General features: G+C 36.6%; 1 protein-coding gene across 1 annotated transcript in view; it reads right to left on the reverse strand.

Moving 5' to 3' along the window:
- Shaw (Shaker cognate w) overlaps positions 1-27226 on the reverse strand; it is a 151417-nt gene that overhangs the window by 21705 nt on the left and 102486 nt on the right. The window contains exons 2-5 of the mRNA XM_074171482.1: positions 15370-15580; positions 11595-11712; positions 6746-6940; positions 5830-6579 (exon numbers count right to left, since the gene is read on the reverse strand). Coding sequence (XP_074027583.1) covers positions 5830-6579; positions 6746-6940; positions 11595-11712; positions 15370-15578 — 1272 coding nt within the window. The 5' untranslated portion in view covers positions 15579-15580. The remainder of the gene's footprint in view (positions 1-5829; positions 6580-6745; positions 6941-11594; positions 11713-15369; positions 15581-27226) is intronic.

A 27226-nucleotide genomic window follows, 5' to 3' on the forward strand; every position in this document is an offset into this window, starting at 1 on the left:
GTAATATCTGGTGAAATTACGAGATAAATCGATCAATTTCATTTAGTTTACATTAATCGCTTCGATTGATGAATTGCCAGTTAATTGCAATTCGAGTCTATGTTAACTACCACGATTTCAAATGATTGCAGTAATAAAAGGAAAATAATTTTCATCGACTACCATTTACGCCAAAATGGGATTTGAATAAAACAACGGGTGTATCAAAATAAGTTAGAAATAAGAAAACATGTGTAGGAATCCTGTGAATGATATCTGATTCGATTTCATTTTTTATATAATCGCCTGTCAGAGAAAACGATTTTACTCTGTTGATCTGAGATAGATCTCAAGGACATGAAATTGAGGTACTTCTCTTTTAGCGATTGATTACAAAAATTCGCTTCACCACCTTCTTCAGAATTAGTTTGATAGGAGACAGGAAATTATGTGACTGACAGTTCCAGTCACATGATTTCTGCCGAAATTTGGTAGACGAAAAATCATATTTTATACATTTCTTCAAACGAGCCAATATTATTTTGAGACTGGTAGATTTTTTTTATGATCGCCTTATTGAAAATACGTCTTATTTCTGAAAAGAAATAAAACACAGTTCATATCCACCACAAATACCTCTAAAAATTCAGCCAGAGATGTAAAGAATTTCCCTGTTCACTGCATGCGGTTTTGTAATCAATATTTTTATTTGCACAGTTTTTGTTTGTTATATCGATCACGATTCAATCACGCAGGGAACAAGAATGAAATTTCAGAAGGCCAATAATTGTCTTCGCGTGATTTGTTTGAAAAGTCGACCCTGCGATTGATGAATTGTGATTGATTATGCGGTTGATTAAAATTATCAGTATAGAAAAATGAATATTTCGAAATGAAATTTCGGAACATTCAACGTACCTACACAGTAGCCTCTGGTGAATGTGTGCCGGAAAACAACTACTTTCCCGGCTAATAGCACGCTAGACATTGAACCATATCCGACAGACTGCAGATGCATGTTCACTTCAAAAAGGTAAATGTCCCTGAACCGAATATAATAATGTCAGGACAGACAATTTCGCTTTCTTCTCCGATAAGTTTGTGGGTAGTTAAAATAGACACCAATATGTCTTGGCACAATCAGGTCGCTGGAATTACGAAGGCTGCTTCTTAAAAGCTTAGAACACTGTTCCGAACTAGGAAACTGTAGACATCTCAGCAACTTTTGATGCTTTATAAAGCTCAGATCAGACTTTTCCGGAGTATTGTTCACATGTATGGAGCTTCGCTTCTAAACATATCCTGAAGCTGCAGGATGCCACCCATCGGACATTTATGCAAGATACACCAACGAGGTTGGTCTTACAGACGTTTTTTGTTCATCTAGCAGTAGAACCATACCGAAATCAATCTAGTGGATCACTTACAGGCCAGTTTCTAGGTGTCACCTCTTGTCAGTGAAGGAAACATTCCGCATGAACAGCGGTGTGCTTGGCAATCGATGTAGACACCTAAATACTAGGTATGTTCCCAGTTGACTAATATGTATGTGTATTGTAATTTAAATCGAATGTTTATACTGAACTTCTTAACGATCTTGATATTCTTGATGATCTCGATATGATTTTTTCAACCTTATGATTACCGTCCATGTCTCAAATTCCATCATGTAATGTAATTTGTTTTAATGAGTATGTTGATTTGTCTTCGTATTCTTTATTTCTTAATTCATGACCACCATTGATTGTGGAACCTTAAGATGTATATAGCCTGATTTCAAATGCGCCATTTGTTTTGACATGTCTATAAACCTTGTGTTTCTCAAGACGAATAAAGATATTATCATTATTATAAATTTCAACGTAGATTGTTAACCAATAACATCTTGTGAACAAAGCCCCAAACAGGGCCCCAGTATTTTATAATGGAAAGAGAAGAACGATTGATCGTAAGCCTCATGAATCAAATAATCGTTCATTTGGTTCTGAACAGGACGCATTGGTATCACAGGAGTAACACTACCAAAACTGTCAACGCTACTGCGTAACCCACTACATCTAGCTATAAAGTACCTACTTTTACTTAGTTTAGTATATTGTGTTGATATTTCAAAACCTTGGCTATCTTTGAGCAACTGTAAACCGATAGTATGCATACTAGAGGGTAGATAAGTCACCAGTTGAATTAGAATAACTCAAACTTTGTAGATAGGTCACAGAAGTTAGAATTGACAATCTTTGTTACAATTTTTCTATACCTTCTATTATTGTTAAAACAAAAATTATTGTCTTTCTTTATATTTGAACGACGCTCTCTTTCCCGTAACTTTCATCAATAAAATATTCGCGAATTAATTCACTTCTTTCTTCTTTCTTTATACCCACTCCAGTCTCCACTGTTGAAAAGCTGGTAGGGCATTTGAGGGAGGAAGTATTATATTTTTCTAAACGAAAACTGTTCTTTCGCCCAGTAACTTGTCGTATTCAATAATTTTGTCTATCTGCGTTTTCAAAATTTGAAATCAGCTACTCAAGTTGCTGAATATAATCAATAATGATAATAATAATAATAATAATGACTTTCATTGATGGTTACATACAATTACAACCAATCAAATGGCAGGATTCAATATCTGCGTATGATGAATCACCGCAGAGATTGGCTTTTCCATTCAACCCTAAGAACAAAAGAAAAAAAACAGTATGCTATCAAGAACAGTGCAACAATATGTACGAAATACTTATACAGTGTGACCCATTTTTAATGGAAACACCCCCCTAAAATTTGAAGTTGTAAACCGATTTTAATAATTTTTTTTTAAATGTCAAGTAGTAAAAGGTCTACCTTGGGACAAAATTTGAAATGTTCAATGAAGTTTCAGGGCATACTACGATATTTTTTCTTAGTCAAAAATCGGGATTTTTCATTAGCGATTTTTTTTTATTGAAAAAATCACTACGCCACTGGATTCAGATTGCCTCAAAACAGGTGTGACCAAAATTTCATGAAAAAATATTCGTTATTAACAAAGTTATGACAAGATGGAGTGAGTCAGTTCTAAAACATTTCTTTTTCGAAAAAATAGAAGGTTCATTTTGTTTTAAGGAGTTTTTGAGAAAATGTTGCAGAATGAAATGTTCGTCTGGATTCCATATTCAAAAAAACCCACATCCTCGAACATATGGAAAATGTATTATCGTTAACTTGTACCCGTAATGAACCTAATGTATGCATTCTGTATCTTTTGAATTCTAAAACTGTCACTCTTCAAAACTCCCGAACCATACACCACGTCTGCGTAGTTGGCATATTCAAAAAAATCTGTTTGAAATATGTTTTTCCGTTAACCAGCTATCACACCCCTACAAACGACAACCCTAAGAAGTCGAAACTTGTACAAACTAAGGACTAACGATGTCTTAACTTTTAACGTGTGATTCCTAACCTAACCTAACTAGCATCGCATAGTATAATTTTCCTTTTGGAATATATCAATTCCAAATTGGCATAACCCCCTTTCAGAATTTGTGAAATATGTATTTCAAAACGAAGACTGTTGTCAAGATATAGGCCCAAGTTTTTTGTAACTCCTCTCAATGGAAGTTCTGTTCCATCTGTTACAATATTTATGAGGCCAGAACAACGATTTCTCGCCGCTGTTCTACCAAAGAGCATGCCATTAGATTTAGATGCATTAACAGATAGGCAATATTTAGTTAACAAGATTAATAACATATTAAGAGGGGTATTAATTTGCCATAGGGCCTTGAATTCTCGGCGAATTCTATGTACAGCTGAATATCGTTGGCATAACAATGCATGGTTGCAAATTGCAGTGACCTATGGAATTGAGATGTGGAGAAAACGAACGAGGGAGGGCCCAATATTGAACCTTGAGGAACACTGTCTTTTATTTGTATTTAATGTTCTATACACAAATCTTTGAAAACGATTACAAAAGTAAATTTTTGGTAGTGCTACAACATGTATTGGAAATGATTGGGGTTTATAATGGGTGTATCAGAAGTTATGGTGAAAATGGATTTATTACACACCAAAAATATCTCCCACTCGATCTGGTGGTGTGAATGACATTTTCAGGCGAATATTACTGGGAACAGTGTATTGTTATCATTTTATTTTCATAATTTGACCAATTAGCGCTTTTCCGTACCGGAATAACCATAACTCATTATCATTCTCTTCTCAATTCAACGAATAAAACACCCAAAATAGTCCACACTATGAACTTTCAGAAAATATAGGTTTCAACCACTTCATACCAATCGAAAATATATTTTATTTTTGACGAAAGTATGTAAAAATCGTTAATTTGTAAAAATCGTTAACAGATAGGCAATATTTAGTTAACAAGATTAATAACATATTAAGAGGGGTATTAATTTGCCATAGGGCCTTGAATTCTCGGCGAATTCTATGTCCAGCTGAGTATCGTTGGCATAACAATGCATGGTTGCAAATTGCAGTGACCTATGGAATTGATATGTGGAGAAAACGAACGAGGGAGGGCCCAATATTGAACCTTGAGGAACACTGTCTTTTATTTGTATTTAATGAGATTTTTCGTTACTATACACAAATCTTTGAAAACGATTACAAAAGTAAATTTTTGGTAGTGCTACAACATGTATTGAAAATGATTGGGGTTTATGATGGGTGTATCAGAAGTTATGGTGAAAATGGATTTATTACACACCAAAAATATCTCCCACTCGATCTGGTGGTGTGAATGACATTTTCAGGCGAATATTACTGGGAACAGTGTATTTTTATCATTTTCTTTTCATAATTTGACCAATTAGCGCTTTTCCGTGCCGGAATAACCATAACTCAGTATCATTCTCTTCTCAATTCAACGAATAAAACACCCACAATAGTCCACACTATGAACTTTCAGAAAATATAGGTTTCAACCACTTCATACCAATCGAAAATATATTTTATTCTTGACGAAAGTATGTGAAAATCGTTAATTTGATGCTGAAAAAGAATTGAGGCAAAATAATTGTGAAAAACCGCATTTCACAGATGTTCGGACAATCTTCCGTTTCGAGATTTGCATACATCAACTGTATCAACAACTTCTTTTCGAACTTCAATTGATGTTCATTTTGTAGTGGAGCAAATAACCCCATTGATGATATCTTGCTTGGTTGAAACTCATCCCTCAACGTATCTCCGGATGATACAAATTTATGAACATGTGGAATAGCAATGTCTTATATCCAATTGAAGATTCAGAAAAGCTCACATTATCCCTGATTTTCATTCTATCACTTCCATGAACTGTTTACTCCTTGAGCTTCACCCTTCCTTTTCCTGAAACCTCCCTTTCAAAAAAAAACAGTTTGAAAACTTTCACCAGGTGTAGTTAGTACTATAATCTAGTAAATAATGATTACACTCTTGAGTCTTGTGTTTCATCGACGAACGGATGTTGGTCGATCGTTAACCAAACCAGTTCAATCAAATTCATCCACTACATTTCAAATAGGCATTTCAGTAGAATGAGATGCCATTCTGGTAAAGCAATTCCATTATTTATACGTGTTGTATGCCTTATCCATCTATGGTGATTTGCTATACAGACTAAATGAATGACAACTAATCAAACAGATCTGGCTTCAACAAGATGGCCGTTATCAATTGACAAAGATTTGAAGTCTCAGTTGGAACATGACTGCCACTAATACTAAACAGACAAAATTGTAAATCAGGTCATAGGACTATATCCCTCCAGAATTTCCAAAGCTGATGGTTTCTTGAAAGGAGTAACACATGTAGTGATGGATCTATCGAAGTGTTTATAACTCACGTGGCAGTACTCACCTGCGTATGGCTATAATACATAGCAAAGTTCGAAACAATAACGGGCACTGGCAACGCTATCGTCAGCACACCAGCTAGAGCACAGAGCGCACCAACAAACATTCCTATATAGGTCTTTGGTACCATGTCCCCATACCCCACAGTGGTCATCGTCACCAGCGCCCACCACAGTCCCAAAGGAATACTCTTGAAGTCATTGTCTGGATTCGTTTGGATTCTCTCAGCGTAGTAAACCAAACTCGCGAAAATCACTATACCTAGAACTAGGAAAAACACTAGGAGAGTCAGCTCCTTGGCTGACGCTCTGAAAGTCTGTATCAGGATCTTCAACCCGGAAGAATGCCTTGTCAGCTTGAAGAGTCTCATGATACGAATGATGGAGAAGAACTCCATGATATCCGCATTGTCAAGGTGGGAAGCGAATCTCCTGAGCATAAGGTCGATGTAGAAGCTAGCTGTGGCGATGTAGTCGATGATGTTGACGGAGGAGTTGATGAACTCGCACTTACTGGGGCTGGATATGAACCTTATGAGGATTTCGAAGGTGAACCAGGCGTTGCAGATGCACTCAATGTAGAAGAAGACTATGTGGGCGTCGGTGTCGATTTTGTCGACGTAATAGTCTGTTCCGTTGGCGGACGTGCGTAATTCGATCACTCTCAATGAGGGAACCTTCATATCTGGGTGAGTTTTGAGGCAGAATGAGAGTATTGAGACGCATATGAAGAATACCGATACCACTCCTATCACCTGAAAAACAGATAAATACTGAAATGATATTCAACATGTTTCCTTGGTGGGGAAGATGGGAATGGAAAATGAATCAATCAGTTGTCTTCAGAGGACTGACAGAAACAGTAGGAACACAAAAAGGTCCCTATAAAAGTACCAATCAAGGATATCATACTACACTTACTTTTGCTGCTGTTGATGAATATGGCTCATCGAATAATGACCAAATTTTGGGTTTCATCAGTTGCCACCACGACAATGTTCCGTTGTAATAATCTTCTTCGAATCCAAACTTTCTAGCTATCTCTTCATCACTTGGTTTATCTGTATCTAGGTCTAACCTATCTAAAACTGCTAAAGTCTCTTGTGTATCTCGATGCTGGAAATAAATAATGAACAGAACAATTGAAACATCGATATAAAAAATGGTTATATGCCTCTATACATAATTTCAAGAATATAATGAGTGATTTTCTTGCTGGTATCTTTTTGGCAACACTGTTTTTGACAGATCACGCGTGAATCGTGTCTTGTGTCATTATGAAACTTTTTCAGTTTGGTCTATAATTAAACCATGAATCGGCTTACGAATGAACAACGCTTGCAAACTATTGAATTTTATTATCAAAAGTCATGCTCGGTGAAGAGAGTGCATCGTGCACTTCCAATTTATGGGCAGTTTCGTCGCCCCACTGAGGGAGCTATTCGGAAGCTTGTGACTGAATTTCGAACCCAGTTTACATTATTGGACATGGAACCACCAACACGCATACGTAGAGTGAGGACCGAAAAAAATATTGCGGCTGTATCCGTCAGTGTTCGTGATGACCGTGAAATATCGATTCGCCGCCGTTCGCAGCGATTGGACCTCTGTTACTCCACTACGTGGAAAATTTTGCGAAAGGAATTGGGTGTGAAACCTTATAAGATACATCTGGTGCAAGAATGGAAGCCACACGATTTCCCACAACATCTAAAATTTGGTGAGTGGTAGCTGGCAAAGTTGGAGGAAGATCCACATTTGTATCGATAAATTTTGTGTTCAACGTCGATCTGATCGAAGCCTTTTTGTGAGTCAAAATATTCAACCTAGGATCACTTGTCAAGAGTTTCAAGAATGAATTGAAAACTGCAAAACGGCACAACGTCAGAATCTGCTCCAGATCCAGTAACACCATCCGTGGCAACTTCTTGAAAACCAGGCCACCAAACGCGGACTGTGATTCTAAGAATTGCATTTACCGCAATGTGAATTTTCAATGGCCGAGCACAAGAAAAACACACAGCGAAGAGAAATCAGCAAATCGAGAATAGCAGAGCATGTTTGGAGACCACATCAAGTGGTCTCGACCTGAGATCATCCACAGGGAGAAACATTGGTTCAAGAGGAAGTTCAAAGACGCTGCATATATATTGTCCAACGACTCATTCAACCAAGCTAGCGTAAAGCTAGGCAACATATAGAAACCCATAATCAAGCGGAAAACAGTCAACTCCGGCCAAACGGTCAGTTCCCGCCAAACCTATGAAGTGTAGTAAGGGAAGAGGGATAGGTGAAAGCACTTGAATGACCTGTAAATAGTCATATCTCGGAGGAATGAGGCCAGTCATCATCCGAAGACGATTGTGGATTCTAACAATTGAAGCGTCTTGAAGTACGTTGGTTTGAACTCTTTTTTTAATATCATTTTTCCATTGATAATTTATTAATTTTTGTATATGTAATTTTGAGTTTTTTGCTCATTTGAATTTTTTTTCTAATCACTATGTGGTCATTGTCCTCATTTATCTTGATTAAATCATTTTATTTATTTCATTTTATTTCCAAATCACATTTTATTGCTTATAAAAAATTTATATTTTAGTTAAATCTGTTCTTTCATAGATTTTAAATCATATGAAAATCATATTTCTCCTCTCATTGTCATTCACTTTTTCTCAGGTCTAGAATATTGAAAATATTGTTCGAAGTTTATTTGGTAACACAATAAGTAGAAAATACCCATGCACAACATTAGGGTTTTATTGGATTCTCTTAATGTTTATCAACCATTATCTTGGACAAACAAGTGATTGATTCATTTTTTCTTGTAATCTATTTGAATTTACATACGATGTATGCAGTCTGGGTTCCTCAAAAAAACGCGGAACACAGACTGCCCTCTTGAAAGTAATCGACGATCTTGCGAGATTCAGAGATCAATCAAAAGTCGCCATTTCAAAACTGATTGATCAAAGTGAAGCTTTCGATTTGGTTAATTTCGATTTACTCATCAGCAAGCTCAAATTCTTTGGATTCGATGATATTTCTCTTAAATGGAAGACCAGCTATCTCACAGGCCGATCACAGAGGGTCAAACTGGATGATTACTCATGGTCATCCCTAAAAGAAACAATCTCAGATGTACCGCAGGGAAGTATTTTAGGACCCTTGATGTTTTCAGTGTTTATTTTTTATCACCCCACTTTCTTATCACATAGTCAAGTACATCGTTACGCAAATGATATACAGTCTTGATATATAGCTATATTTGTCTTCTCATAACACCGATACAGAAAGTTGCGTGGCCAATGTAAACAAAGATTTGCACAAAATATTCCTATACTCGGACAATAATGGACTGAAAATCAGTCCAAACAGAACTTTGGCCTGATGGATAGGGTCTCAAAGACAAATAGTAGAAACTCAGTATTACCTTAGGCTCACTCTCGATAACGCAGGCATTGACTGGGTAGACAGTGCTAAAATCGTTGCGTAACGAAAAAAAATATGGCTCTTCTTTGGCACCCCGAAAAAAAATCATAATACAAAAAAAATTGGAATCAGTACAAAGTATGGCCTCCACGCTGGTTTATTACGGCCCTACATCTACCGTGCATCGACAAAATAAGATTGTCAATGTCTTGTTGAGGTATTTGCCCATTCATCGATTAAAAGTTCTCTCAATTGAAACGTTGTGTGAATGTTCCCCATATGCGGAGTAATTCTTCGTTGAAGCATGTCCCACACATGCTCGATGGGATTCAGGTCCGGTGATTGTGCTGGCCATGGCAATACATCAACTCATTCGTTGGTGAGCCAGTCAGTCACTAGACGCGCGACATGTGGACGAGCATTATCGTGCATTAGGTGGAAGTTGTCATCAACAGCACAAGACGGACGATAGGTAGAAGAATGGTGTCGAGGTACTGTCGAGCTGTGAGGAAGCGATTTGGAAAAACGAGATCGGTTCTGCCGCCGATCATGATTCCGCCCCATAGCATTACTGTACCACCTCTGTATGTGTGGACTTCTTGGACGTGTCTCAAACGTTCATTATTTCCGAGTCGTCTCCACAGTCTTACTCGACGAGAATCTGGAGGAAATCCAAATCTGGATTCGTCTGTAAACAAAACTGTGGCCCAATCATTTGCATCCCAGTTTTGATGTTCTTGACACCACTATAATCTTCTACCGCGATTGCCTCTCGACAAAGGTGGACATCTAAGTGGCCTTCTGTTGTGGAGATCTGCTTCATGCAGTCGATTTCTGACAGTATCACGACCAATGGTTACCTGGTGCGTCTGCTGCAACACGTTAACCAACTCAGGTGCTGTGATTGTCGGTTGTCTTCTTGCGGTTAAGACCAAAAATCGGTCTTGAACTGCAGTTGTAGCGCGTCCTCGCCCTGGATGTTGTTCGGCTGAACTGCCAGTTTCACGGAAACGCCGCCACAATCGACTGATAACACTTTAGGAGACTCCCAAACAAAGAGCTACATCATTTTGTCGCATGCCACCTTAAAGAAGCCCTACAGCTCTATTCATCTCAGCCAATGGTAAGTGATGGCGTTCCATGTTGAAGCACAATATTTCCAGTTTAATTGCTGAGCAAGAACTGCATAGAATGTACAAACACGACACTTTCAGATTATTCATTTTAGTCGAAAACCTACAGTTTGTAAAAAACTTGATAAAAGTTTAGTTACCGTTTTTGCAGGCGTTGTTCAACCCATAGAAATCTACAGGGTGGTCGAGTGTACCAATTTAATCGAAATTAAACGACCTCATGCATTTATTTTTATGATATTTAGTATGTTATAAAAATATCCCTAGACTTTTCCGATGTGTGTACATATGGTCGATTTGAGAATTAACATATTCAACATACCTAGGTACCATACTTCCAAATTTTAAGGATGTTCTTACATAACCCCCTCTTATCTGAATGAAATTTAACCCCTTTCAAATTATAATATTTATCAATTTAAGAAAGAAATAAAATCACAGATGCTCACTGCTCAGTGCTAGTTTGAAATTCAATGTATGATAGTGCAATGAAATTGTTTAATTGACCAGAATAATGGTGAGAATAATAAGAGTTATTAGCAACTATATGATTTATTATTTTTCTCTTCTCTATCATTGTTATGATAGTAAATAAGTATTTTTATAATTATTGTCTTACATTAACTGTATAATTTTTGGAAGGGGAGGAAGATAGCCATTGACTTACCCAGATCCTTTTATAAATAAATGTATTATTTTTATGCATAATAAACGATATTACTATTATTTAGAAACTCCTGCTGTTGCTGGTAAATAAACATTATTATTATTATTATGGAAATCTGAACTAGTAAACTTCGCATTTTTTCATATCTAGACAAATTTCAGCTGTTTTTCGGCTGTTGTAAAATATTTGTTTTCGTAAAATCAAATTATAAAGATGCAAAAGTGGTTCAGTTGAAGCTAATATACAACCTTTGACTACAAAACGAAGGGATCTGCCTTGAATCAAGTATTAGCTTGTAGCCAATTATCACGTGTATTCATTTTTTTTTTCGATAAGAGTTGTCGTTTGTTCCAAATACCGTCTATTCAATGACTTGGTATATTAAAATCTGCTGAAAAATATCGATTGAAATTGAAAAGTAGGAGTAATCTACTTATGAAACAATGAAGTAAAACTCATCTCATATGTGATGTTACAAAGTATTTGTAGAATAGCACCTATTTCAACCACTCTAGATATAAATTAGACTGTGTTTCACCTGCGTATACGTTATCCAGCAGCACGGTTCCACTTGATTCGCATCTAGACCCCAGAACTCGAGCTCCTCCTCGAAAAGTGGTCCACATACATCTGAGGGGTAGTGTAATTTTCCAGTCCTGAAGAAAAATAAAGGAACTCTTAGTTGTGATAAAGAAAATTTTTTGAATTTGAGAGTTCAGTGAGCAACTCAGAAACCTTGTTAAAACACCAGACTCCAGAACATATTGATGAAACTTTTGTTGTAATTGGGCTAGAAAACCCGCTGTTGTATAGGCAATGTTCATATTTACAGCAATTCCATACTTCACATAACAGATCATTTGTGGCCTCACAGTTGTGACAAAATATCGACTGACAAGAACGACTGGGTAGAGAATTTTGTTCTGAGATTCTCAGCATTCCTACGCATATCCCTTCGAACTTTGAACAGGGAAACCAAAGTTTGTCTACGAACAGAGGTTTACCATAAATTGATAGTTGAAGTGTTTTGGACCACTTCTCCAATGAATAGCCCAACCATCATTTACCAGCGTAATTATCTTACTTGCCGAAGGGAGATATTAATCTAGACCTTCCGAGACTGATTATGCTTATCCGAATAGTTTGCTATCTCAAGGAGTATTGTGGTTGTGGATTGAGGCAATGGGTTGACGAGGGCACATCATTAATCTGAGGCCTTGGGGCAGTTATGAAAAAACAGGTGTAGTTGCAGGTTTTGAACTAATTAAACACTAACTTACTTTGAAAATTCCCAAGTACGAGCTTTGACGGGAAAATGTACATGGAAGATGTTGAATGAGAGTATAGGTTGAATCCAGCCAAAACATATACACAGTGGATATGTAGAAGAGATATATATTTTATTGTGCACACACGAACAATTTTGATTGTTCATTTTTTGTGGAACGACCGGTTTTGAAACAGACAAGAAGAATGAGAAGAAAACAACTTTGAGGTTAAAGGTGTAATGCGAACACCGAGAAAATGCATTTTTGTATCGACGAGGTCGGGGACGGACAAGGACTAGGCAGTTAAGTGGGTCTTCAGTCTTCTTTTGAAGTTTTCAATTTTATAGGATCGAAACTCACAGGTTATTGATTATAATGTTTGAGAACATTACACAAGAACCAGTGGGTGAAGATAGATTTGTGTTTGGGGACGACTGAAAACAAACTGTTCCGGATGGTGAAACTAATAAATGTTGAGAATCTTCTGAGCTCCTTTAGTTAGTAATCAGGTTGACGGGATATCAAAACTTATGTGTATTGGTGAGTAGGTGCAGTGTTCTAAGTTTCTTAACTTTCAACCATCCTGATTCTCAGCATGGCTGAGGATATTATACAGAGTGTAACTAAAAGAGCGTGGAACATTTAAGGAGGTGATTCCTCATCAAAAAAAGATAGGATCTTTCATATAAAGGAATTTCATTGGAGCATCCCTTGTTAAGATACAGCCCCTTAAAGGGCGGTACACAAGGAAGTACAAACACCACAGCTTGAGGAAGCAGTACTTAATTTGATTGAAGAACAACCTACTACTATTACTAGAAAGATTGCTTTCCAGCTAAATGTAGATCATATGATGGTATTTCTAATTTCAAAGGAACAAAGGGTAATCAGAGACACTCCAGGAATATTTGAGCGAATACGTGGCTCAATGTGCCGACGTCTAGACGCATGCGTAATGTCTGAAGGTAGACATATTGAACATTTACTATGATTTCTACATGTTGTGTGTTTTGTTATTGATACATTATTTTTGTTTATTACCCTTTTATCGTTTAATGCAGGTACTAACTACAAAATAACAATAAACCCAGTTCGCATTTATGACTATGTATCTCTGTAGTCGTTTCACAAGATGGATTCCCATTGAAAAAATTCCTCTGTTGTGAAAAAGTTTAATCATACTACTGATTATATTTCGCAATGATTCATCAGTGAAAAACTTGGAATGAAAAGGTAAATAGACGGAAGAGAGAATTTTTTTTCCGAAATCAACCGATGCTTCATTATCGATTTTCATATCTTGACATTCCAATGTCCTATACTTAGAATCATAACACCGATTCAATTCAATCGTGATCAAATAAGTCTCTCCAGACGAAATAGAGAGTTGCAAATCAGCCGAGCAGAATAATAGCGAAAACTCTCGGTTGAATTTGGCGAACTTTATAACAACATCAGAAGAAATACAATTTGAATAATTTGTGAGAAGTGACTGATATTTGAGACCGAAATGAAGCATTGAATTCGTACAATTATTCTACGTTCGCAGTCTGGCATATTTTCATATTAATTGCGGAGGCTATTGTGAAAAGTGACGTCCTTGAAAGTTGCAAACTCCATTTTCCAGCTGGTAATATTAGGATCTAGAGAATGGAAAATAAACACCCTAATAAATAAAACCAAGTACGTTTTGAAGCATACCGATTATTTTTTTCGACAAAAACATTCATTGAAGTGATCATTATAGAATTGCAGTAGCTTCTTCAACAGTGATTTGAATACCAGAAGTTGTTTCTTCAACTGGGACTATCTCCATTAAATTACCTAAACCTCTACAATTCTCATATACCTGAGGTACCTCTTTAGTTGTGATTACCTGGAGCATATTACCTCAATAATAATACCTCCTCGGTTTATTTAGAAAAACAAGTTCAAATCCAGTTGGTCATTGATTAGAATGTTTGATTTTTTTGGTTTATCAAACTAGATATTAAAATTGCATATAGAACAAGTAATACGTTGGAAAAGTAAGTTAAAAATAATAAAGATGAAACAGCCAAATCCTAGAAATTGGAAGTATATAAATCAAAGTGTGGAACGTGCCCTAAGGTATATATTGGTCAAACTGGCAGAACATTTATTAATCGAATCCAGGAACATAATATGAGCTATGTAAATAAGAAAACAAGTTCAAAATATTCAAATCATCTTCTAGAAGAAAATCATATCTTTAAAGAAGAGTTCGAAATTCTGCACATAGAAAATGAAGGTTTGGAACTGAATCATTTGGAAGCAATGGAAATTAATAAACTTAAAAATTCAAACATTGTAATGAATGACCAACTAGATTTGAATAGATCACCATTATTGAACTTGGTTTCTTAAAAAAAAACCAAGAAGTAATCATAATCAAGAGGTAATCATAATTGAAGAGGTACTTATATAAAAGTTGTAGAAGTTTAGGTAACTTGATGAAGGTCATCCCTTGTTGATTTCATGAGTTTGGCCTTCAAATTGTCTATTACGAGGTACGTTCGAAAAATAATGTGAATTTTCAGTCTTCTCAAAAATATTTTGGTATTTGTTAATTAATTTTTATTCCGTTCCATTTGAAGTAGTCCCCCTCAGATATAATTCACATGTGACAGCGTTTTTTCCAAAACAGTTCTGCTATGCACTGTTTCGTACGTTTTCGCTCTCTCTCTCTCACTCTTTTCCTCCCTCTCTCTCTCCCTCAGCGATACGGTATTTATCTCCTCAATCGTCGCAATACACCTTCCTTCAATGGGTCTCTTGAATCTTGGAAATAGGAGAAAGTCGCGGGGGGGCAAATCTGGTGAATACTGTGGCTGAGGCACGACTAAGGTGTTATTTTTGGTCAAAAAATGACAAATAAGCAGGTGCATCATCATGATACAAAAGCTATGAATTGTGTCAGTGAACATGTAAAACTTCTTCTCAATTTTCGTCAGTGAAGTATGTCAAATAATCGAAATCAACGTCGATTTGCTCAAGAAAAAATATTATTCTGTTTTCATCACTCACCTGTAATAATTCAAAACTTGTGCGAAAACCCCCGGATGTCTGTCGAAGAAATATTCATTCAATAAAGGATCATAGTTGGCCAGTGCTTCGGTGAGCCTCGATAGTCTGGTGGCAGGAATTTTTTTCAGGGTCGCTTTGTATGTTTCATGGCGGATTCCTCCAACATTGAGAACGACGCGGTTTTCCGCGTCCATGTTGACGACATTCATTTCTGAAATTAAAAAAATGTTTTGGAATGTTGTGTTCAGTATCGTTCGATGTTTGTAAATACCTGTACAAATCATATAGTTAGGCAAACGCGCATTTTTTAAAGGAAAAACTAGTATGTTCCTCGAGTTTATGAATGACGGAGCTCATGGTATATTATTATTATTGTTTAATCGGTTCGTGATACATTTGAATTTAGTTATTTGTTTGTTGGGGAATAATTTCGGCAAATCTTTCGATTAGAGTTCATATTTCCTTCATGTTCCTACTTTACTTTCTTATTTTCCCTAATGGCCAACGTATTGGGTGGAAGAAAGGAACTAGCGACATTTTTTGGGGTAAGTTGTGAATTTTTTAACCTGCTCAGGTAATATTTGCAATAATGGGTTCGAGGAGTTGGTGAAATGGCGAAACCGTCACTAAAAAGTGATAATACTTCGGGAAGATCATACTGTTGAGTTTTTCGCCAAGTAGGCGGTTCCTATTTCGAAACATCCACTCTTCTCACCAGATCCAGCTCTCTGTGACTTTTTTATATTCACGAAAGTGGAAATATTATTGACAGGATATGGTTCGATACAGTGAAAGCTGTGAAGAAGAATGCAACGGTGACTATGAAGTGGCTCTCAGAAACTGACTTGAAATACTGAAAAAATTCTGAGGGAAAAGTATAAAATAAGGTGGAAGTTAGAAGAAAAAAAATAGACATTGTAAAGAGAAACATTCAGTTGTTTCTAAGGTGAAAAGTTGTAAATTTGGAAACAAGTTATACTCCATTGGAACATAGATAGATAGATAGATAGATAGATAGATAGATAGATAGATAGATAGATAGATATAATTATATATGATCTGCTAACTTTTCTATTAAATTTAATTTGATTTCTGGAGACAACATTTTTGCGTGGCGTTCACCTTCGTCGCCTTGAGAAGAATCCTCTTGTTGATAAATAAGTTGGAAATCTTCCACCTTCCTTAGCTACCAACTATAAACTTTGATAACTTCAAATTTTTAACTTTAATATCATAAAAACTATCTGTTGAATAATTTTACTATTTGTTTTTGAATTTAAATACATCTTTACTCAACAATTATGTGATTATCTGGTTAACCTCACTTGTGTTTGAATATAAAAATTTTTCATAAGCATCATCTGATGTCCGTAACTAGGGAAATGGTTAACAATGTCTTTTCCAATGTTATTCAACAGATATTATTTTGTTTCCATTCGACATTAATAAATAACCTCTGCTGGTTGTCTGTTTAATGAAAATCAATAAATTTTGGTACACAAATTTTGAATTTCTCATTCTTTCGTAGTTGTTTTCTGTCAAGTCTGTGGATTTCTAGACATATACAGGGTGATCTGGCTGTACTTCTTTATCTGAATTTTTCAATGGAACGAGAAATCCAAGAGACTCCTGCCTTCCTGGATGTACTTGTGAACAGACGTACTTGTGAACAGCCACAACAAAAAAAGGGGTTCTGTAGAGTAGGGAAGGTGATTGTAGGCCTACAGCACTTAAGCCACATGTGATCCATTGTACATCCTCCCGAGGAGTTGTCCTCCTAGGTCATCGTCCATCCTGTCCTTTCCAGAAAGGTAGACAGATCACTAGGAGACCTGTCTTTACTTTATATCGGCAGGTGTAGGCCAAGATCCGCCTAACACACACTCTCTCATTGAAGATAACTCCGGACACTCGCATAGGACATGCCTGATAGTTTAATCTTCCTGTTCACACATCCTCCATAGATGTGTGTCCATTAGCTCCATATTATGGATGTGTTTCCGTAGTTGACAGTGGCCAGTCCTAAATCCTACTGTTAAGCGAAGGTTTTCCTGGTCATCGCCAGATATTTCTTCGGCGCCAGCTTCTCAGGGTCGCCCAAGGTGATCCTGGCAAGATTGCATCATTTGATTTCATCCCATCTCTTTAGCGATTGAGCATGGGTGTAACGTTAGTTAGTTAGTAGTTAGTTCCGCAATTGTGGAAGTCATCACTGTTGCCACTGGGTCCTGAAATTCTTAGTCCAGCCGCTTCCTTGGTTGAAGAGTCGGCAATGCGATTATCTTTACTTCTGTCGTGTCTTCCAACCTACCTCAGGATAATGTTATTATCTACCGAGGCTTTGGCTAAATCTTGGTGGCACTCTAGTACTAGCCCTGAGGTAACACGTTGTCTGTTCAAGGCCAATAGGGTTTATCTACTATCATTGCGGATTGTTATGTTTTTGCCAGAAATTCCTTTCCTGGTTATTTCTTTTGTGGCGATTGAAATACCAGCCAGTTCTGTTTGAAAATAAAAGGGGTTATTGAAACGTTGGTTAAGAAAGCACAACGTACTTGGGAACCCGATAGTTTTCTTGAAGAACCGAATCACCTGAGAAATGCCTTCACAGGGGATGAGTACAATAAAGGAGAATTCGAGCGGGCTACTCTACCTAGGAGAGAGGAAGCCAAAGTAACCCCAGCTAGGCTAGGCTGGGGCTGGGGTTACTACGGCTTCCTTTGGCATCACCCTTGGTATACCGAATTCTCTGAAGCTGCGAGTAGTTCTACATTGGAGAACCACGAACATGGTGTGGGTACCCGTCTCTTTGGAAAAAAGATAGCAGGGGAGGTTGCAAAGCTTAGATGATAAGAAGAAAAAAATGTTATATAATATATACCTTCTCATCGGTGGGGGAAGCTGCTATAGATTATCAAATATGTAAAAATAACTGTTGCACGGACATACTCGAGCGCATCAGATATTGATACCATCAATGTCCTACGTATTTTCAATAATGTTGGTATGTGAATCTGATCTTTTGCATGATGTGGGTGGTTGTACGTAAGGGTTAAAAGTGAAAAGAAAAGAAAATAATCGAGCGCGTCAGATTTTCTAAGGGGGTGTTGAGTGCAACAAGAAAAAGCTCTCATTCAATAATTTGACGATTTCGATCTGATGCAAACTCGTGGCCATTATTATAATGTGCAAAAAAATCGCCATTCTGAAATACTCAAGCGCGTCAGATTGAGATATATATGGTTCATCTTTATGTTTCAGACGTGCTGTCTCATAATCTGACGATTATCTAAAGGGATTCGCTTAATCTGACGAAATCAATATTTTTTTAATTCATTGAACTCAATAAATGGAAAAGCTCAGGAAATAGCATGCATATAAATAAGTGTATGTTTTTCAAGAAAAATACTTGTATTTATAAGAAAATAATTTCTAAAAAATACTCAAAAAAATTCAATTTTTTATAATCAATCGATTAATTAATGAAGAAAAAAGAAACGGAACTTTTTATGTTTTTACCACTTTTATTTGTAACTAACGTTACTGCACATTTTCAAACTTATATATTTTATAAGTTTGAAAATTTCTGCAGTAACGTTACTTACAAATGGAAGTGGTAAAAAACATAGAAAGTTTAATTTCTCTTTTCCTCATTATGAATTCCTACCACGTAGTAACGGCTACATTCATCAATTGATTGATTGATTAATCATCATCTTCATCTTCATCACGAACGAGTCTCTGTGACCAGCTGTGATGGCGTCATGGCAACAGAATTCAGAGTGAGGACGAAGTGAGAGAGTAATAGATAGAGAATAAGTGAATAGAGAATAGAGGAATAGAAACTCGGAGAGGGAAATATAGGTATCACACAGCTGCACGCATTAAGCTTCATCGTCGAAGTTTTTTTATTTCGACTTGCTGAAATCGTCATATTATATATTTTTCGTTATCCTTGAATTAGTTCTTTGAAAAATGAAAAAAATCAGCTACGCTCGACAATGTCGTTATTTTTTTACAACTTTGCTGCCCTCCCCTTTCTTTACGTCACTCTCAAATTGTCAGATTACTGGAATATACACTTTTCAGCAGGTAATTAACTCACCCTACCTTAATCTGACGCGCCCGAGAATTTCTGATGATCAATTTTTTTTACTAATCTGATCCTTTATCCCTCACAGGCGGCCTTATATATGGGGCTCATATTTGGTGGAGGTACTCAACCGGGTACAAGGTATCCCCCTGTATATTAATCTGCCGCGCTTCAGTAAATTCCGAAACCCCGCTTGGGCTCCCCTATTAAGAGAAATTGTCGACTTGGACAAACCGACAAATCAGCTGTAGCCGAATATGATCTTAATAACGAAGGTACCCAAATTACGTCAATCGAATATACACAATTAATATCCAAGTGTACATGGAATTCAAAAACACAGGGATGATTTCAATAGAAAGGAAGTGGCAATGAGCATTAACGAGATTTGGCTATCTGTCTTCACATGTAGCCATTTTCGTGTAATTCAATCTTCGAATGTTTGAAAGTAGTTGCTTCCGATAGTCATTTCCCTCAATTCGTATTATATTTCCGAGAAAAAATCCTTTTTTTTTAATATTCTCACTTTCTAGGTAATGATGGATGAGTGGAAAGTTCTTTTCAATAATAGTTCGAAAAAAAAACCTGTTTCATTTGGCGTGCTCCATTATTCATGGGACTGTTCTATTTACTCTTTCATTTCACCAATACAGTTCTGACATGACTCCTAGTTCTGAAATTGCTGATATACGTGGCTCTAGTTTCACCGCTGACATAAAACTATTCAATTCTATCTCCTGTCCATTTCTTCAAATGAAATATCGGCCTGTGAATGTATCGATTGGGACATTTGTCTGATGCCCTGTCAACTCATCCATTGGTGGAATATTCAACAGTAGAATAAATAACTTTAATGGGGATCCCTTTCCTCTGAGCCTTTCGAAATGTACTGAATTAGCGACTTGAATTTTATCTCCGCTTAATGTATTTTCTGGGAGGAATTACGTCGATATTGTATCGTTTGGGGGATGAGTTATATAGTCTATTGAATTCAGTGCCCCATTAATCTCCTTGCTTCAGCGTTTATAGTGTATTTAATAGGTTTCGTTGGCGGTGAGAATATTTTCCAAAGACCCTTTAGAATCCCTAGGAGGATTATAAAAACGATTCAGTACGTCGTTGACTCTGCTGAAATAGTGTGGAATTGGGAATCGTAATTGTCTGCTTATATTATTGCGCTTGAATGGAAAGTATTCAATAATGCTCTAAAAATGAAATCACTAACAATTTCGAAAATCAACAGATACTCACACGAACTACGAACTGTCTTATGAAGTAGCAGAGAGGACTGGATTCTTCGGGTGAAGGATATATTAAGAACAGACGGATGAAAAACACCTTCAGGTTCTGTTTCTCATATAGTATTTCCAATACCAATTGGAACAGCACAGATAAGGAATTCTCGTCTCGGCATAGGCGTCGGCATATTATTTTTCAGTGGTAGTTTTTCAGTTACTCATCCTTACAATCATAGCAATTGATCACCCCATGAAAAAGTTATCTCAACTGAATTTTACCATCATGGGTAATTATGGAAAACTTTGAAATTCAATATAGTTGATTTTCGAGTTGAAAGCTCTAAAATACAATAAAAATACAAATAATCACACAAAATCATTTACAAAATGATAGAGGGCAACAAAATTGCTAGAAAAATCAAAATTCTTCTTCGCTCTATTCTTTTATAACGCGGGCCACACAGTTCTTCCACACATCACTATTGCCTACTTCATTCACCACTCGCCTTATATAAAATTAGTCAAATAGGACGGGCGCTAATTTTGGAGTTATAACAAAAAATATGTATCTGGGATACAGCTGTACCCCAGCCGGGAAGACAAAGGTTAAGAAGCTGGGTTCATTTGGTCGAATATGAATAGGTGTGAGCCACAATAAACCCTCGCGTGTTGCGTGGGTTTATTGTGGCTCACTCTGGACCTAACCTAACCTAACTGAATGCGGTAACTATTATTCTGGTATTTGACTCCGATTTCATATTGTTATTAGTGAGCGTGCTTTGGTTTCCCCTATTTGGATAACCTGTCACATTTCTATTGATACACTTCTATATCATACGAAATATTTCATTTTCCAATATTTCTTCTTTCTTCTTGAACTTGTGACGACAAACTGAAAAGCTATTGTAGCTCTACTCGCACCAAAAACCGTATCCATTACGGATTCCTTTGGAAATGGGACATTGTGCAAAACAAAAGGCGATCTTGCTATAGAAAACTAATATCACAAATATGAAAGATCGTCAGAGCTCCAGAAGAACTGGAATTTAATCAGCAATGTTTTACTGGCATTGTTCGGCTTTGAATGAAATGAATTTTTCATTTCACTGCTCCACTATTGTTTGAAATTTTGATGATTTCTTTCGTATATTTGTATCCGTGATAATAATTGCAGAATTTAAAAAAAAATCTCAATTAAAAAGCGTTTCAGTACACAGTAGCTTCGTCAGTTACATCAAACTATTATACAATATCTTTTATATAACAGGTAGATTTTAGATAAATATTCAGGTACAATACAGTATCAATTTAAGAAACCAACAACGGTCACAGATAAAAAATCGGGTTTTTTTTAGAAAGTAACCATGATTTCAACATGGACAACAACATATTTCGAGTCGAAAATATAAGAAATAGGGGATATACGAATTAACATGTGGCTCATGCTTAAAACGTTATGTAGGATGGACTTCAAGAAAGTTAAAAACGAGAATCGGGGAACATACTAATAGGGGAGCCCAAGCGTGGATTTCGGGATTTACTAAAGCGCGGCAGATTAATATACAGGGGGATACCTTGTACCCGGTTGAGTACCTCCACCAAATATGAGCCCCATATATAAGGCCGCTCGTGAAGGATGAAGGATCAGAAATTCTCGAGCACGTCAGATTAAGGAAGGGTGAGTTAATTACATGTTGAAAAGTGTATATTCCAGTAATCTGACAATTTGAGAGTGACGTAATGAAAGGGGAGGGCAGCAAAGTTGTAAAAAAATAACGTCATTTCAACATTCTCGAACGTAGCTAATTTTTTTTTATTTTGAAGGAAATAATTCAAGGATAACGAAAAATGTATAATTTCCGCAAGCAGAAATAACAAAAATTCGTCGATAAAGTTTAATGCGTGGATCTGTGTGATACCTATATTTCCCTCTCCGAGTTTCTATTTCTCTTTCACTTTTTCTCCATCTATTACTCTCTCACTCCGTCCCCACTCTGAATTCTGGTGCCATGACGCCAACACAGCTGATCACAGTGACTCGTTCGTGATGACGATGAAGATGATGATTAATTAATCAAATGATTATGAAAAATTAAATTTTTTGAGTATTTTTTTTATTATTTCATTATAAAAACAAGTATTTTACTTAAAAAACATACACTTATTTATTTGCATGATATTTCAAATAATTAAGTTCAATGATTTAAAAAAAAATTCAAAAAAACATTTTATTGTCAGATTAGGTGAATCCCTCTAGATAATCGTCAGATTATGAGACAGCATGTCTAATACATAAATTTGAACGATATATATCTAAATCTGATGCGCTTGAGTATTTCATAATGGCGAATTTTCTTTGCACATTATAGTAATGGCTGCGAGTTTGCGTCAGATCGGAATCGTCAGATCATTGAATGAGAGCTTTGTTTTGTTGCACTTAACACCCCCTTAGAAAATCTGACGCGCTCGATTAATTTTTTTTTTCTTTTCACTTCAAACCCTCACGTAAAACCACCAGCATTATGCAAACGATCAGATAAACATACCAACATTATTAAAAATACGCAGGACATTGATGCTATCAATATCTGACGCGCTCGAGTATGTCCATACGACAGTATTTTTTACATATTTGAAAATCTATAGCCGCTCCCCCCACCGATGAAAAGATATATATTATGTAACACTTGTTTCTTCTTATCATCTAAGCTTTGCAAGCTAATATGTCTCTATGACGCTCGAGTAAATCCCTATTTTGTATCCTAGGCTTCCCTATTATAAAAGAAGTTGTAAGCTAAAGAAAAACTAGGATTCCAACATGGACTACGTAAATACAAAAACATTCACGAGATCATCATGCTCTGAACTATGTTTCAATTGTTAACGTCAGGACTCCTCCTGTAGTTCTCTTGTTCTCTCATTTTGAATCGTCTCGTTACTGATACGAACCCTGTAACTCGATCTTTTCCACCATGTTCATCGATGTATCAAACCGTACTTTTTATTTTCCTAGAAATTCAATCTCCCCATGCGAACCGTTGGGGATTTTAGATGACTTTTCACTTCCCCATTGTGGGGAGATCATTAAGTAACGGATACGAATTCTAGGGGACATTTCCACAGAAAAAATGATATCAGGTAGCTTGCGAGTTGAACTCATTACGAGAGAAATAAAGAGCATTTGTGACTTATCTCAGAAATATTTCCTGATCCTTAGCTTTGCCGCTCCTTTCCCAATCATATTATATTACAAATTCATCATTCGAGTTGAGAAACATATTCGATTTTTCAAAAGTTTTTTCAGGGTGTTATTAACATTTGAAGCAACATTATTTCCAGTTGCTAATGATTGCGATGATTGATAATATAGAAAGACCAGTATTGTAGATGGGGTTGATATAAGGATCAATCAATGCATCGCCGCTTGATTGAAACATGATACCACCACCTGCTAACACTACGCAATTAAAGTGCAATTGAGTTAATTGGAATTGGCAGTCAATACTTGCGGCAATGTTATGAAGCTGATTAGTGAAGATAAATGAAGTGAGGATTTCTATAAAAACCCTAACAACTTTAAAAAACGAAGAATATGTAGGTATTTGTGAAGTTTTTTTTCAAGACAGGACACTAGCACTACAGAAAAATCTTTGAGGCGCTCTAAGAGCGGTGCCTTTGCGGAAGTGGCGTTTGGAATCGCTGGTGACTAAATCGATTTGGAAAGTGAAGTGAATTCCACATACACGCAGTTCTCCAAATGGAAGATTTCTTGCAGTGAAGTTCGAGGTATATTGAGTTGAACCTCACAACGATAAGCAGCCACAGTCCGTCACATATTACTGATATCTACCGCTCTTGGTGGAATCAAGTGTGCCAAGTCACTTGAACACTTCCCGTGAAAGTATCTATAGAAGAGAGACAAATCTCCAATCTTTCTTCGATGTTCCATACTATCGAGGTTTACAAGTGATGTTCGAGTCTCCAATTAAATGAATGGCTCTTCTCTGTATGGAATCCAGCAGCTTCAGGGTATGCTTAGGAGTGGAGCTCCATACATGTGAAGAATACTACAAAGAAGGTCTGATCTGAGACGTATAAAGCATCAGAAGTTGCCGAGAGATGTACAGTTTTCTGGTTCGGAACAGTGTCAGTGTTCCACGCTTTTGAGAAGCAGCCTTCGCAGTTCCAGCGACATGATTGTGCCAAGACATAATAATAAAAATAATAATATTCATTTGACTACGTTTCATATTACAATATGTAAGGTAAATTTATTCAAAAGTGTCAGTTTGTCAAACACCGTGGCTTGGAGGGTGCAAGACATCGCAGAAAATATATCATCTCAACTGTCTGACAAAAATGGACATCATGAGTGGTTTTCTCTAGCATTGGATGAGTCAATGGATGTGTCAGATACTGCTCAGGTATCTGCACGACAACTGGGGCAGATATTTTTAAGGGAGTTGAAAATGCCATTAATAAAAAGAAACTTCGATGGAGAAATTTGAAATCTTTAACAACTGATGGAGGCAAAAATATGTATGGTAAAAATAAAGGAGTGGTTGCACTTGTGTCAAAGGCTGTAGGAAATGATGGTGGTTCAAAACCATTAGTCTTACATTGTATCATTCATCAACAGTCCTTGTGCGGAAAATGTTTGGATATGTCTGAAATTCTAAAACCAGTCATATCAGTTGTTAACTTCATCAGATCCACTGGACTGAATCACCGACAATTTCGCGAGTTTACTCAACAGATTGGAGAAAATGATTTACCATATCATACTGCCGTACGCTGGCTTAGTTGTGGAAAAGTCCTCAAGCGCTTTTTTTGAACTTCGAGCAGAGATCGAATTTTTTTTCAAATGAGAAGCAGCGGCTTTTGCCGATTCAGAAAATAGTGAATGGATGTGGAAGTTAGCCTTCTATGTCGATTTGACAAATCATATGAACGAACTGAATTTGAGATTGCAAGGAGAAAATCAGCTTCTCCCTTATTTATACACCAATATCAAATCCTTCAGGCAGAAAATAATATCATTTCAATCGCAATTACGTAAAAAATGTTTCACACATTTGAAACATATGAAATATTCAGCCACACTACAGAAACTGAATATTCCGTCAATTTTGCAATCGAAACTTTGAGTGCTTTGAAGATAAAGTTTGATACTCGTTTTTTAGATATCTATGTCATTGCGATTGAAATTGAGCTTTTTCAAAATCCTTTTGATTCCGACATTGAAACTCTGGCTTCGGAAGTCCAAATGGAAATTATTGATTTACGGTGCAGTGATATGCTCAAGAACAAATATCAAAATTCATCTTTGTTGGAATTTTATAAGAGTCTTCCACTGGAACAATTTGATAATTTGCATAAATTTGCTCGTGGTTTGTTTTCTGTTTTTGGTACTACTTACTTGTGTGAAAAAACATTTTCCAAGATGAAGTACACAAAGAATGTTTACAGATCTCAATTAACCGATGAGCATCTTAAATCTCTTTTGATAATTGGTACAAGTAAAATTGATCCACAACTACAAAGTATTGTCGGTGGAAAATCACAATTACATAAATCTCATTAGTGTTTTTGTTTCACTGTGATTCATTTCAATTATTTGTTACTTATTAATATGCTCTTATCACAGCAATAGTAACAACAATTAGTTAATCATTGGCTGTCGCGGGCCAGATTGATGACAGTAAATCATTGGCTGTCGCGGGCCAGATTGATGACAAAAAATCATTGGCTGTCGCGGGCCGGATTGATGACACTGGCGCGCCGGATTTGGCCCGCGGACCGTAGTTTGGAGACCCCTGCTCTATACTGTCCTTCAGCGAAGCAAAATATGAATTTGGACCGGTTCTTGGTTGCTCACTCAGTGAATTCAATTTTCAGAAAAAACCTCCGACGTGGTTTTCCTCATCCCTGAATTTCTTCAACATCGAGTGAATCATCTTGATTTCTTGTACAATAATGGCCCGTTTCAGCTAACATCATCCTCTGAATTCGCTTTTCATGAATTAACAATGTGTTACAGAGAATCGTAGATAACTTTTCTTGTTAGCCCCACGCTGAAACCATAAATCAATAAAACTTGTTGCTTTTTGCTGCTTCTTTCTCCACTCTCTGAACTGGGTCACCGTACCCTGAAAGCTGGAAGTCTATTCACGTCCGTGCTCCTGTGAATAGATGAGATTCGTATTCTTTTGAGTTTCAACATATAGATATCTCTTCGCTCGTGAAAGTGGAAAGATAATACATGATATAGTTTGAATAGGACTTTCTACATTGGTTGGTTGGATTAGGAAATGGAGAGACGCGTGCCTGAAAGGCCTTAGTACAGTCAAAACAGGCTTCTTCATTCGAAATGAAAAACAAAAATCGGAGAGATTAGTTTCTTGGAGAAAACAGTGATGAAAAGGTAGTTTTCATATGTAAACGGTCCCCTTTCACCCCCACGGGAGACTCCACAGTGGGAATATTTGAAAATCCTTTCTTTTTGCACATCTACAACATAAAACAA

The sequence above is a fragment of the Leptinotarsa decemlineata genome, unplaced genomic scaffold, assembly GCF_025532065.1.
Source record: "Leptinotarsa decemlineata unplaced genomic scaffold, Ldec_3_MD MMD2_tig00000010_RagTag_RagTag, whole genome shotgun sequence".
Lineage (NCBI taxonomy): Eukaryota > Metazoa > Arthropoda > Insecta > Coleoptera > Chrysomelidae > Leptinotarsa > Leptinotarsa decemlineata.